The sequence below is a fragment of the Crocodylus porosus genome, unplaced genomic scaffold (assembly GCF_001723895.1).
Source record: "Crocodylus porosus isolate Cpor-Errol unplaced genomic scaffold, CroPor_comp1, whole genome shotgun sequence".
NCBI lineage: Eukaryota > Metazoa > Chordata > Crocodylia > Crocodylidae > Crocodylus > Crocodylus porosus.
Genome location: NW_017728931.1, coordinates 3816555 through 3828373, shown reverse-complemented (window position 1 = coordinate 3828373; position 11819 = coordinate 3816555). Strand labels below are relative to the sequence as shown.

The 11819-nt window shown below is 47.2% G+C and overlaps 1 protein-coding gene across 2 annotated transcripts in view; it reads right to left on the bottom strand.

Annotated features, from left to right (window-relative positions):
- KIZ (kizuna centrosomal protein) overlaps positions 1-11310 on the bottom strand; it is a 117980-nt gene extending 106670 nt beyond the window's left edge. Inside the window, exon 1 of one of the 2 annotated variants that reach the window (XM_019544080.1) lies at positions 11159-11310. In XM_019544080.1, coding sequence (XP_019399625.1) covers positions 11159-11265 — 107 coding nt within the window. In that variant the 5' untranslated portion in view covers positions 11266-11310. The remainder of the gene's footprint in view (positions 1-11158) is intronic. The other variant, XM_019544079.1, reaches the window with a different exon arrangement.
- Positions 11311-11819: the final 509 nt, after the last annotated feature.

Sequence of the window (11819 nt, the reverse complement as noted above, 5' to 3'; positions counted from 1 at the left end):
GCTTCTCCACATCCTTTTTGAATTGTGGAGCCCAAAACTGGACGCAGTACTCCAGCTGCGGCCTCACCAAGGCTGAGTACAAGGGGAGAAAGATGTCCCAGGATTTGCTTGAGAACCATCTATGGATGCAAGCCAGCATTTCAGTCACTTTACTAGCTGCAGCATTGTATTGCAGGACAGCAAGTCAATGTTTGGAGAAGAGTCAGCTGGAAAGTCCAAACTGTTTGTATAACAAAGCCTAAAGTACACTAGAATGAAACTTTTATTTAAGGATCCATGGGCACACCTGATACCCTATATGTGAATAAGAGGCACCTGAAGTATGTGCACAGGTGTTAGCAAAATTCTTTCACGGTTTCTTAATATGGGAGACATATTGAATTGAATTGTATTTTTTCTAGCCCCTACCATCATATACCTTCCTCCTTCCCCCTCCCCTTTGCTTGCTTGCCTTTGCTTAAAAGTTTTTATTATCTTATTCTATTATAAGGAGCTGGTGAAAAAAAAAAATTAAAAAGCAAGACTACCACTCAAAACCATTCTCTCAGCAAGGATCCAAGGACTTTTTCCTAGCCATATAGATCTTCAGGCTATAGGATGAAGAATGCTGGCTGGGCACCTGACAAAGACAAACTGAATTTTGTCTTGTGACACAAGCTTCCCATGTGATCACAGATAAGTTATGTAGGCCTCAAAAATATTTATTTGTTCAATTCTTGTTGACCTCATCTAGGCCAGGGACAGAAATTACACATAAGCCAATATAAGTGATTGAAAACCAGTTCAGATCTGTAACGTAACAGAAATTCAGTGCATATAAATGGCTTTCAAAATGGCTGAAACCAGTTTAAGATAAACCTGAATGGATGTAATATCAAAGTTAACTCATTTAGGTTAAATCAGTTTAATGAACTTCTGTCCCACATCCCCTCCAGATTCAAAATAACTTCACAGTCCCCCAGCATCCCAGGATGCTTTATGCCTCCTCTGCAACACCCTCCCCCGGCACCTTACAGGGTGAGCAGGCTAACCTTGGCTTTCTGTATGCTCCAGCCGAGCAGGAAGGGATTCTCTAGCATCCCCCACCCTACTTCTGGTCTGGGCCACTACAGGCATTTTCAGAATCAAAAGTGAACGTCTGTTCCCCTGCTTATCGATTCAGTCTATGCAGCTTAGACTAACCTGTGAAGATGGACTCAATTCAGCCTCTGGCTTTTTGACTGTCTGTACTTAACCCTGTAGTTAGCTCTGTGAGCGCCTTATGCCTTACCTCTGCATTAATATATAGGTATCATAGTACTCCCCTACCTCACAAGGCCATTGTAATGCAACTACACAGAAAACTGAGAGACACTCAGAATAAACAGTAATGATGGCAGTGTAATAAGCTGGCAACTATAAGATGAATGCATCACTTCTGCCATGCTGATACCTATGAATTCTTAGACACTGACAAGTCACTCCTGGTCTGAGCTGCTTGCAGTGCAAGTTACAAAGATCCCTACTGATAGGTGTAGATCAAATATAAATGCATGAGGTAACTGGAGCTTACAAGGCCTGCCATTTTTAAATAATATTCACCCTTAAGTATTTTAAGCAAGTAGTTTCCCATTTATTTGTATAGCTATTTTTTTTTAAATCTCTTTTTGTGTAAATGTTCCTATACCAAAAATTTAGAAGTTCTGACTTTTCATAGCTAATTTTGAATACTGAAACTTTGCTGTATCTTAGCATTTCTTTTTGTAGTACAGATAATTGGTTTTGTGATGAACAGCAGCAGCATCAATGTGTAATAGTATGTTTATATTCCTCTTGTACTACGTACATTTCCTGTATATTTCAGTTATTTCTGAATGATTGGGCAAATTATTCCATTACCATAGCAAAAAGGTGGGGTGATACTGGTCAACCTTGATATGCGGCTCTTTCAAGGGGAAATTTTTCTGACCAGTGTCCATTTACTCTTACGTTTGCATGCGGATTCAGCTATATAGCTGATAACCAGATTTGAAAATGTTGGTCTTAGGACATTTCAATATTTTTCCATGTTTACTATAAATCATCCTTCATAGGGAGCACTTGTCCTCACTGTTTGATAAACAAAGGTACCTGCAAATCACTCCCAAGATAAGTACAGCACTTAGCTACATAAATTATTTACTTGATTCCCATACTTCCCAAATCAAAACATTCTTATTCCCACAAGAAGTCATTCGTGATTTAGGTGATGGCCAAATGTAACATTCTTAGCTTCGTTCAAAAGGTGGAAATCTAAATCCCTAATCCACTGGAGCTTACTGACTTGAGCTTTGCTGGTTGATGCTCTACTTCAGGGCTGTTCAATCTGTGGCTGGTGAGGGGTGAAGCTGCAACCCCATTCTCCTGCCAGGCCGCCTCTCTCCCTATGGTTCCAGCTACAATACAATCAGACTTTCCAGGATCCTCCTCCCTCCCTCTCTCTCTCCAGATTCTGCATTCTGTCTCCAACCCAAGAGATGACGTGGCCAACACAAGAAGCACAGGGTGAGACTAAGGCCAGGCAGCACTCACTGAAGTGGTGGAGAGGGCATCACGTGGGGTGACTGCAGGGAGAGAAGAGAGATATGCCATACAGTGGGTAGTTTGTGACCCCGCTGATGTGGCCCCCAGTCCCTTGAGAGTTGGACAGCTCTGGTCCATTACATTACATACAACGCAGTCATTAGAACATCTGTATTGTGACTTACAAAAGTGGGTCCATTTTATATCAACTCAGTACATAATTTCATGAAGTGCAAGGCCAAGGATAATCTCCTCACCCAGCCCCCAGCTAATACCATCCAGTGTAGACTCTCACATACTTGAGATACAGTTTTCTGGCCAAATCTTTATGCAGCTTTTGAATGTATATTGTTTTTTTAAGCCCTGCTTGTCTATTCCTAAAGTGCTTCACAAAAACAGCGTGGTTTGAAGAAGGATTTAATTGTGAGAAGGAGGGTGCAATTGAAACTGCCTTCTCCTTGTTGTGCAAGAACATGACCAGACAGTATGCCTCCATTATGATAAGGCTGCATCACATCCATGTCCTTCTAACAGCATCCTAATATTTTGACTACAGAGAACCCAGAACTTAAGATAAATGGGAACAAGCCATTTGTCAGGTAGTTAGGGTACAATTTTTCAAAAGATAACTAAAGTTCATGGAACTGAAGGGCTCTTGAAATGTTTGTTCTCTATGTCACATCCTTCTAAACACGTTTGTTTTTTTAAAAAATGTATTGCTTTATCACTAGGAAGATTTGAGAGATGCTCACTACATTGCAAAAGACTTCACACAAAAGCAATAGCACAGATTCCTGCCAGTTATGTTGTAGCAGCAGCCAGCTAATAAATGTTGATGTCAATATTACTGACAATGCTGGCTAATTTCATTGTTTTTATTAAAATGGAGGCGTTTGGAGGATGGAAGATAACGCAGAGGTGGGAAGTACCTGCCAAATGGACACTTTGATATAAAACGCTTAGGTACTGTCCTGGGGAGCCAGAACAGGACTTACCCGCGGCAGCAGCGGAGCCCGAGCGGGACATCCGTCGCTTGTTTACGCCGACGCAGCTGGAAGCCGGCGCCGGTGCCGGCAGTCGGAAGCTGGCGCTAAAAGCGGCCGCCGAGGAAGGACGGCGGCGAGATCCGGGGAGAAGCCTCTCTACTGCTGAGGCAGAGGATCCCAGGGTGGAGCGAGCAGCTAATCTCACACCCACCGGGAGTAAGGACCCCAGAGGGGGATGGGCCCCAAACCCCTCAAGAGGAGGGTCAAGGGACACCGGGAGCAGGCAAGCTGCCATCCGCCCGGCCCAAGGGATAAAGAGCGGCAGCCGTAGCCGAACGGTGGACCTGCTCGAAGGGGAGATAGGGGACCCCCGCGGGGAGTTGCAGCCCGCCCAAGCGGAGGGGAGAATATCAGCGGCAGCCAGCCCCAGCACAACAAGCAGGGAGCGGCAGACAGGCCCTGAGGACGAGGGATCCAGCGACGAAGAGTTCTGGGACTGCGAACCCGCAAGATGCTGAGCTTACAGGTCCGGGGTTGGGGCGTCAGCCTGGGAGGGCACCGAGGAGGCGCAGTAGGGCATAGACCGGTGTCAGCCACCGATGGCCAAAGACCAAGAGAAGGGTTGCCCGTAAGGGACCTAGGAAGGTCCAGGCTAAAGACCTAGCTTTAGCTTTCCAGATTCCTCGCATTAAAAGAGGAGCCCCGTCGAGGAGTATAGCCGGGGAGGTCCAGTCAGGGGTCCGTAGAGGAAACCCCGTCTTGGCCGGGACCCGGTCCCATGACACCCAGGGCACGAGGAGCCCGAGGATAAGGGTCGGCTGGGCTGGTGAGGCAACCAGCCTCGGGTTAGGGAGCTGGGGTATTTGTTAGAAGAGGACACCCGAGGAGGCGTGAGGCCAGGGTGCAAGGGGTGGCGGAGCCCCGCAACGTGACCCCCGGGGATCCCAGGCGGTGGAGTAACCAGGAACCGCCCTACTGAACCTAACAGCAAGTCGTGGCAGGCGAGAACCAGAGCAGGAACTGGATGACCCAACATCTACTCCGGATCAACGGCATCCCAGGGTGAGCAGCGGCGGTCCTCCACCCTCAGGCAGCTACCCACGGGGGAACCCCCCCCCAGCCCGGCGGTCTCAGGTACCTTGTTGAAACCAACTTCAGAAGGGCATTCAGCCACACCCTTGAGGCCAGCAAGGCTATACTTGGCACAATGGAGACTGTGGCAGAGCACAATTGGGGTGCTTGCCACTTAGTGTTGGCTGCAGCAGGTGGGAGAAATGCCTACAAGGAGGGCAGCCAGCAGACAACCTCTGAGTAGTCACACAGGAAGATATGTGGTGGAGCACCAGCAGGGTGCTCGCCACTTAAGGGCAGCATAGAGAGAGCTGTGAGTGGAAGGGGCGACTCATTGGCTCCAATTTGAGAACCAGGGAGCTGCGTTACTCAGTGAGGGGCCTGGGGCAGAGTTAGCCTAATGAATTGCTAGCTGCCCAGCCACCATTCAGATGAAGGTTGTGGAACAGGCCCAAAAGGCTGCACCAGGGCCAGCCAAGGAGTGAAGGGACAAGCCTGATGGCCCACATGGTTGCTTGAGGGAGCAAGATTGGGTGAATGAGGCCTAGTAAGGGACAAGAGTGCAAGAGGCCTGGTACGAGTAGATGGAGGTGGTATGTGTGAGGCCCAGAACAGGGCCATATTAGAGAGGCCTAACAGTGTGCTGAGCTGGGCCCGGCCTCAAGCCAGAGCATAGCACAACTCATTGTGTCCTATGCCTCGCAGATGACATCCATAAGGGAAGGCTGGAGTCATGTATGTACTGCACTTTGACATCAGGGTGCTCGAAGGGCAGCCTCCCACCCAATTAACAACTTAATTATTTAACAAGGCATAGCAGGTGAGTAAGGCAGGCAGTGTGGCAAAAGACAGGTGGGCAGGCCAACACTGTAACTAGTCCTAGGAGTTTGCACTCTGTCACAGAGACAAAAGCGACATTAATGCCAGCTGGTAACAGTTCCTTCAGAGTAGTTCAAGGATACAAGAACATGAGGCATGCAATGCTCCAGCTATCCTCCTGGCAGCAAATACAAAAGGAATGTCAGAAACAAGTAGCACAGACCTTGCTGTACCAGCTTAATGCCACCAAAGCCTTCTGCTATATGAGTAGGTACTTGAGAAGACCCTAGGGGGTACACGCAGGTGGGTGGGGATGGAGTGCCGCTATGCACAATCCCACACTCCTGCACAGGTGCTGCCCACCTGGCTGAACTTTGGGGATAGGGGAAACTCACCCGTGGCTTTCACCGCTCTGCATCTGGCCACACACCATCTCCCCTCCCACCCCAGCTCTGCATCCAGCTGTGCGCTGCCCCTCCCCCCCAGCACACCATGTCCAGGCACCAGGGGTACACCGCTTCTCATCTCACCAGCAGGGTTATACTTCTCCAAAAAGGTTGAAAACCCCTGTTCTATACAAAAAAGAATCCTCCTGCAACTTCAAGCCAGTTTTCCATCCCCCTTTCCCTCTCTGGAGCAATGGAAAGAGTACAGGGTAAATAGCTGGTCCATTATTTCTAAACATTCTATTAACACTGTTAGAAACAAAAAAAGTAAAAGAAAAAAAATGCTTAAAAAAAGTTTCAAGAACATGATATCCTAAAAACAAGTAAATGTTGTCGCTTAGTTATCAATGACCACTAAGAGCCTTGGACATATACACTTCTTACATTTACACACATTTGCTAGTAAAAACAACTTGTTATAACCATGAAAGAGGATGGAGCTAGACTGTTCTCAGTAGTGGCAGATGACAGAACAAGCAGCAATGGTCTCAAGTTGCAGCAAGGGACATTTAGGTCAAATATTAGGAAAAACTCTCTCACTAGGAAAGTGGTAAAGCACTGGAACAGGTTATCCAGACAGGTGGTGAAATCTCCATTCTTCGCGGTTAGGGCCCAGCTTGACAGAGCCCTGGCTGGAATGACCTAGTTGGGGATGCTCCTGCCTTAAATAGCTGGTTGGACCAGATGACCTCCTGAGGTCCAACCCTTATTTTCTTTGATACTATGAAAACACAATAGCAAAGCCAAGCCTTCCATTCTATTGAAAAGCATACTGTACTTTCAAACCAGCTTTACATTGGTTAGATTTGCAAGCATATTTTGGTACATATGTACCTATTAAGATTTTCAGGTAGCTAGTTTCTGGAGTATACAACATAGGTGCCTGATGAGATTTTTGAGGAGTACCTCAAAAATACCAAAGATAATATCTTTTGCAACTACTAAATGCTGTGCATTTTAAACAGAATAGCATTCACATAAAACTGAATGCTGAAACTGGTTACCACTGATTAATTCAACTAGTAAGTTTTAATAAATATAGAATAGGTAAAATTTACAAATGCACTTAAGTGACTACAGATACAAAAAGCACTTTTAAAAAGTGACTTAAGTGCCTAAGTAACTTTTGTAAAAGTGGCTGAGTAACTAATAAATAACTTAATCTGTTTTCCAAATGAAAATAAGTCCCATTTACAAAAGTAATTTAGAAGTCTAAGTCAATTATGCTATCAACTCCCGCCCCCACCCCCAACTATCTGTCAAGAGTCCTGGCATTAATCAGCAACTACCCAAGTAACAGATTATTTTTAAGTAAACTATTCTAGCCAAATCTTGACACAGGCATTACAAACAATTCATATGATAAAATTTTTGGAAACCCTAAACTGACTGCCAGTATACATTAAAACTGTTTTTTGCATCAAGATATCTATAAGAAATCTAGATAACAAATTACTGGGGATGTGGGGAAAGAAGAGACCTCCCCAGAGATTTTATAACAGACTTCAATCCCAATTCCACTTTGAGACAAAAAAGAATGTTTCTCCTGGAAGTCAACAGCTTTAGAGCCAAATGTAATTAGGGGCTGAATCTGCAATGTCGATATACAAATAGTCCCATTAACCTTAATGAGATTACTTGAAACAGTAAATTTGCCAGATTAAGCTCATAGTTTTAAAAGACAACGTATCCTAAATTCTAAGTGGACCCACCTATCATACTCTTTGACTCTGTAATTCTTAGCCTTCCTTTAAATAAAAGGCATACTTCCCCCCCTAAAGCAGACATAACCCTGCTTCCCCACCTGGAGATAAGCATTCAAATACGCCACAAAGTAGAACAGCAATATGTAATTTCACATGTATTTTGACCTTTGCTTTTCCTTTACATTTCATTATCATAAACCAAGTTTTCTTACCCCAGGAACAGCTAGGACAATACATACTGGGTGCATCTACACGTGAAACAGTGAGCCTGAATAAACTCCGGCACCCCATTTACACATATGCCCGGGTCCACTGCACACTGAGCCATGGCAGCGCAGCCCTGCATGCTTGGGGTGGTGCTCAGCTTGCCAACCCCAGCCTGCTCCAACCCAGCTCAACATGCTGCAGAGGGGCTGGCTGGGGCACAAGGGTGCTACAGTATGCGTCTAGCTGGTAGGATGCCACTGCACTGTAGCGCCCTAGTGCCCAACCAGCCCTGGTCAACATTTACACATGCACTACAGCACACTGAACTCCACCATAGGAAAGTACCAGAATAGTACTAACCTACAGTGGAAATGATCAGTTTACTGCAACATAATGCCACACGTGTAGATGGTGATACTTTACTGAAGGGCTAATTAGTCAACTCCACAGTAAAGCTCACATGTAGATGCCCCCCCGTCAACAGCTTCTGTTTATATAGTGACTATGTGATAGGAATGAAACAAAATAAAATAAAGAACTATGAAATATTTAAGAATTATCTAACCATCTATGCTACATCAAATATTCACGTTTTCTCCCCTGCCACTTGTACGATTATCTTTAATCACTTCAGTACAACAAAGATATCAGACCTATATTTGTTTCTCCTATCCACAAACATGACAGGCCTATTTGTCACCTTAAGGGGTATGGGCCAAAGCCCACCAAGTAACTTATTGGCCTCCCTAAGGCAGGGAGGCTACAGGAAAGGTGACAACTGAGTACTTGGGACAAATAATGAAAACAGGGACAGGAGTGGAGGTCAAAGGTTCGTAACAAGAGTGCCAAGGGGGGGACACTAAGCAGAGCACATCGGACAGTGCCCACTGGCCTTTTAATGAGTCCAAGGAGCCAGAGGATACTGTCCAGCAATACTCTGCTTGAGACAGGAATGAACAAGGGCAAGAAAAGTGACCCCACAATCCCCAGAGACCCTCCCGGCCAGAGCCTCCTTCCTGGTCAGATACACGGGCAGCTTGGCCAGATCCAGGAGGAGGTTTCCAGGAGGTCCCAGGATTTGGTAGAGCCATAGACACAGGGTGTGCATAAATGAAGTGGTGAGCAGAACAGTGCAGCCAAGAACCTCAGCAAAAGGTTCTGGAAGAGGTGGTGCAGGGGCTGCAGCCTGGCACATTTAAAGTAGACATGTGGTAGGGTCTCCCTCTGCTCACAAAAGGGGCAGGTGTCAGGAGCAGTCACGAACCATGCCAGATACATGCCTGTAGTGACAGTGCTGTGGAAGAGCCACTAGCTGGGGTCCCCAGTGGCTTGCGGGATCAAGGTTGGAGTACAGACTCCTCCACCAGGGACCCTCACCCTCCATCTAAAGTGTCCTGTCAATTGTTGTCTGGGTGAGACATGAGGATGGGATGGTGAATGGTGGAGCATGAGTGCGTAGAGCTGCCAGCAATGGGTGGTTTGAAAGCAGACTGGCTTGGTGTCCCCCAACCTGCTAAGATGGTGAGACAGGGAGTGCCATGGACCCTTCCAAGGCAGGGGCACCATGACAAGCTCTGGAGGGCTGGGGGACATGGGGGTGGAGGATGGACTGCTATTGCGCAGGACCTGGTCAATGTAGGTAACACCAGTGGGTGGCAGGGCAGCCTTGACCTCCTGGAGTAGGAGGCAGGGCACACACAGCATGGGCAGCCCCATTCACAGGGATCCACCCACCTCTGCTTAGCATAGTCCAGGAGATCCCTAATATAGGTGATGTGGGCCAGGACCATCCTCCAGTACACCGAGGGCACTTCCATTGCACCACCACCAGCTGCAGTACAAACATGACAGACTGCGCATAACCCACCTATTTGTGTGATGTCCTCCAACCCCAAGCTCGATGCATGCTATTGGGGAAAATGAGTGAGAAACACTTTGAGAATAACTTGACGTTTTTCATACAAAGAACAGTGTTTGAAGAACACTTGTTCTTTGTATAAAGAACGAGCAATGTTTTTTAAGTAATTCTGTGAGTGCAAACTGCTGGCAAAAAGACAGAAACTAACATCCTTTGCCTTAGCCACAGAACAGGTACAGCATAGATAGAAGCATACTAAATTCCCTGTAACACTCAATAATATTGAATAATATCCTCAAAAGAATTCTTCAGCTTCCATTTAAAAAGAGAACATGTCCAGAAAAGGACACTAACACTAATTACATTGGTGATTCCTGTCATATAGATGCATTATGCACTAAAAACAACAACTCACTTGACACACCTGGAGACAGTCACTAGCTGTCTGGGATACCTCTTACTGGATCCTGTTTCACATTAAGTCTCTTAGTGCTTTCTGAAAAATGTTAAATATCTTTTAAAGTAAACTCAGTTTTGTCCTGAAAAACTGAAGGCACCTAAAGTTACCTTTTAAATTTATGCACTAATTATTCTTATATGTGGGAGAGAGCCATGCGTACACGTGGCCTTTGTCTGTTTTCAAAACATCAGTTTCAGATTCTTTTGTTTAACGCAAGGCAACATTGTGACAATAATGCCAAACCAAAGCACGTCCTTTAAAACACATCAGAATATCAGTGGCCGAAGTCACTCAATGGCACCAGCCCAGGTCTCACAAAAGTGGCAGCAGTTGCAGAAGCTAAACAACAAATAAACAAATTTAAACAGCCCCAGTGAGGACTTTGCAGCTCACAGCAACACAGCTGCCTGAGAAAACAGGATAAAGAGTAAGCAACAGAAGAAGTGGCATCCTCAGAGACTTTGTCAGGGAGCTTATGGCCAAACACCTGCACACAAAGTTTTAAGCCAGCCCCATAACCGAAATCTTTTCAGTCATATTACAACTCTTCAAAAAAGGAGGCTTCTTGGGTTTATTACCACCCTTCCTGCTTGGCTCCCAGCAGCCACCCACACTGAGGCACACAAGGATGGCAGCCTTCCCCTCCCAGCCATCTTTATCTTCTCACCTGATGCTTCACCTCTGCATATCCCCTTTTTGGCTCCTGCCACAGCAGGGCATGGGGTGTGCCCACACCACCGCAACCTGCAGGTACCACCCCTGACTACCCCCTCACAGTGCACACAGCAGGGTCCCAGACAAACACCCCAGCTCTTGGCCAGCCCCAGCCCTCCCCACCCACAGCGCCCCTCTGGTCAGGCCCAGCCCTGGGACAGCACTGAGGAGACCCAGACCCAGGAGGGCAGCTGCCCCCATAGGTCTCCCCGGCTGTGGGGCCGCAGCTGGGGCGTCACCCCTCTTGAAGGGCACCCAGAGTCCCCAAGAAGTGAAGCAAAGGTGGCATGACGTCACCCCGAGGGGAGGGGAAGAGGACAGGCGGGCAGGGAGGTGCTGGCGCGGCTCACCAGTCCCGCAGACGCAGCTGGAGCCCGCCCAGCCGCTCGTCATGACCACCCGGGGGGCGCGAGGCCACCCCCTCTCCGGCGGGGCCAGTCGACGGCGCCCTACGCATCCCGTATTGTTTACGCCCGTGTCCTAAGCGACGCCTCCCGGCAGGCACCGCACAGCGGGGACAACCCCGGAAGTGCCGCCTCGCTGTAGCTCCCGCCCCGTCGCCATGGAGACGGGAGCCCGGCGCAGGCCCCGCCTCCTCCGAATGCCTCCTGCACTCAGGACACCTTCCACCCGCTTCCCCGCCCCCACACAGTCTCCTCACCAGGGGTCCTGGTTTTCCCTGGTTTAAAAAAGAATCCCAATCTCTGGCTTTAAAAAAGTAACCCCAAACCCACATTTTTCCGTGCTTAAAATGAAACACCACTAATCTATCTATCTAGCTATCTCGATAGATAGATAGATAGATTAGTGGTGTTTCATTTTAAGCACGGAAAAATGTGGATTTGGGGTTACTGTTTATATATAGATATATCTCAATAGATATAGATAGATCAATCGATCTCTCTCTTAAGGGGGGTTCATTGTAAGCACAGAAAAATGTGGATTGGGGTTTTTTTAATCAAAGAAAACCAGGATCCCTGCTGCTCGCACTAGCTCCTGCCCCCCATGCTG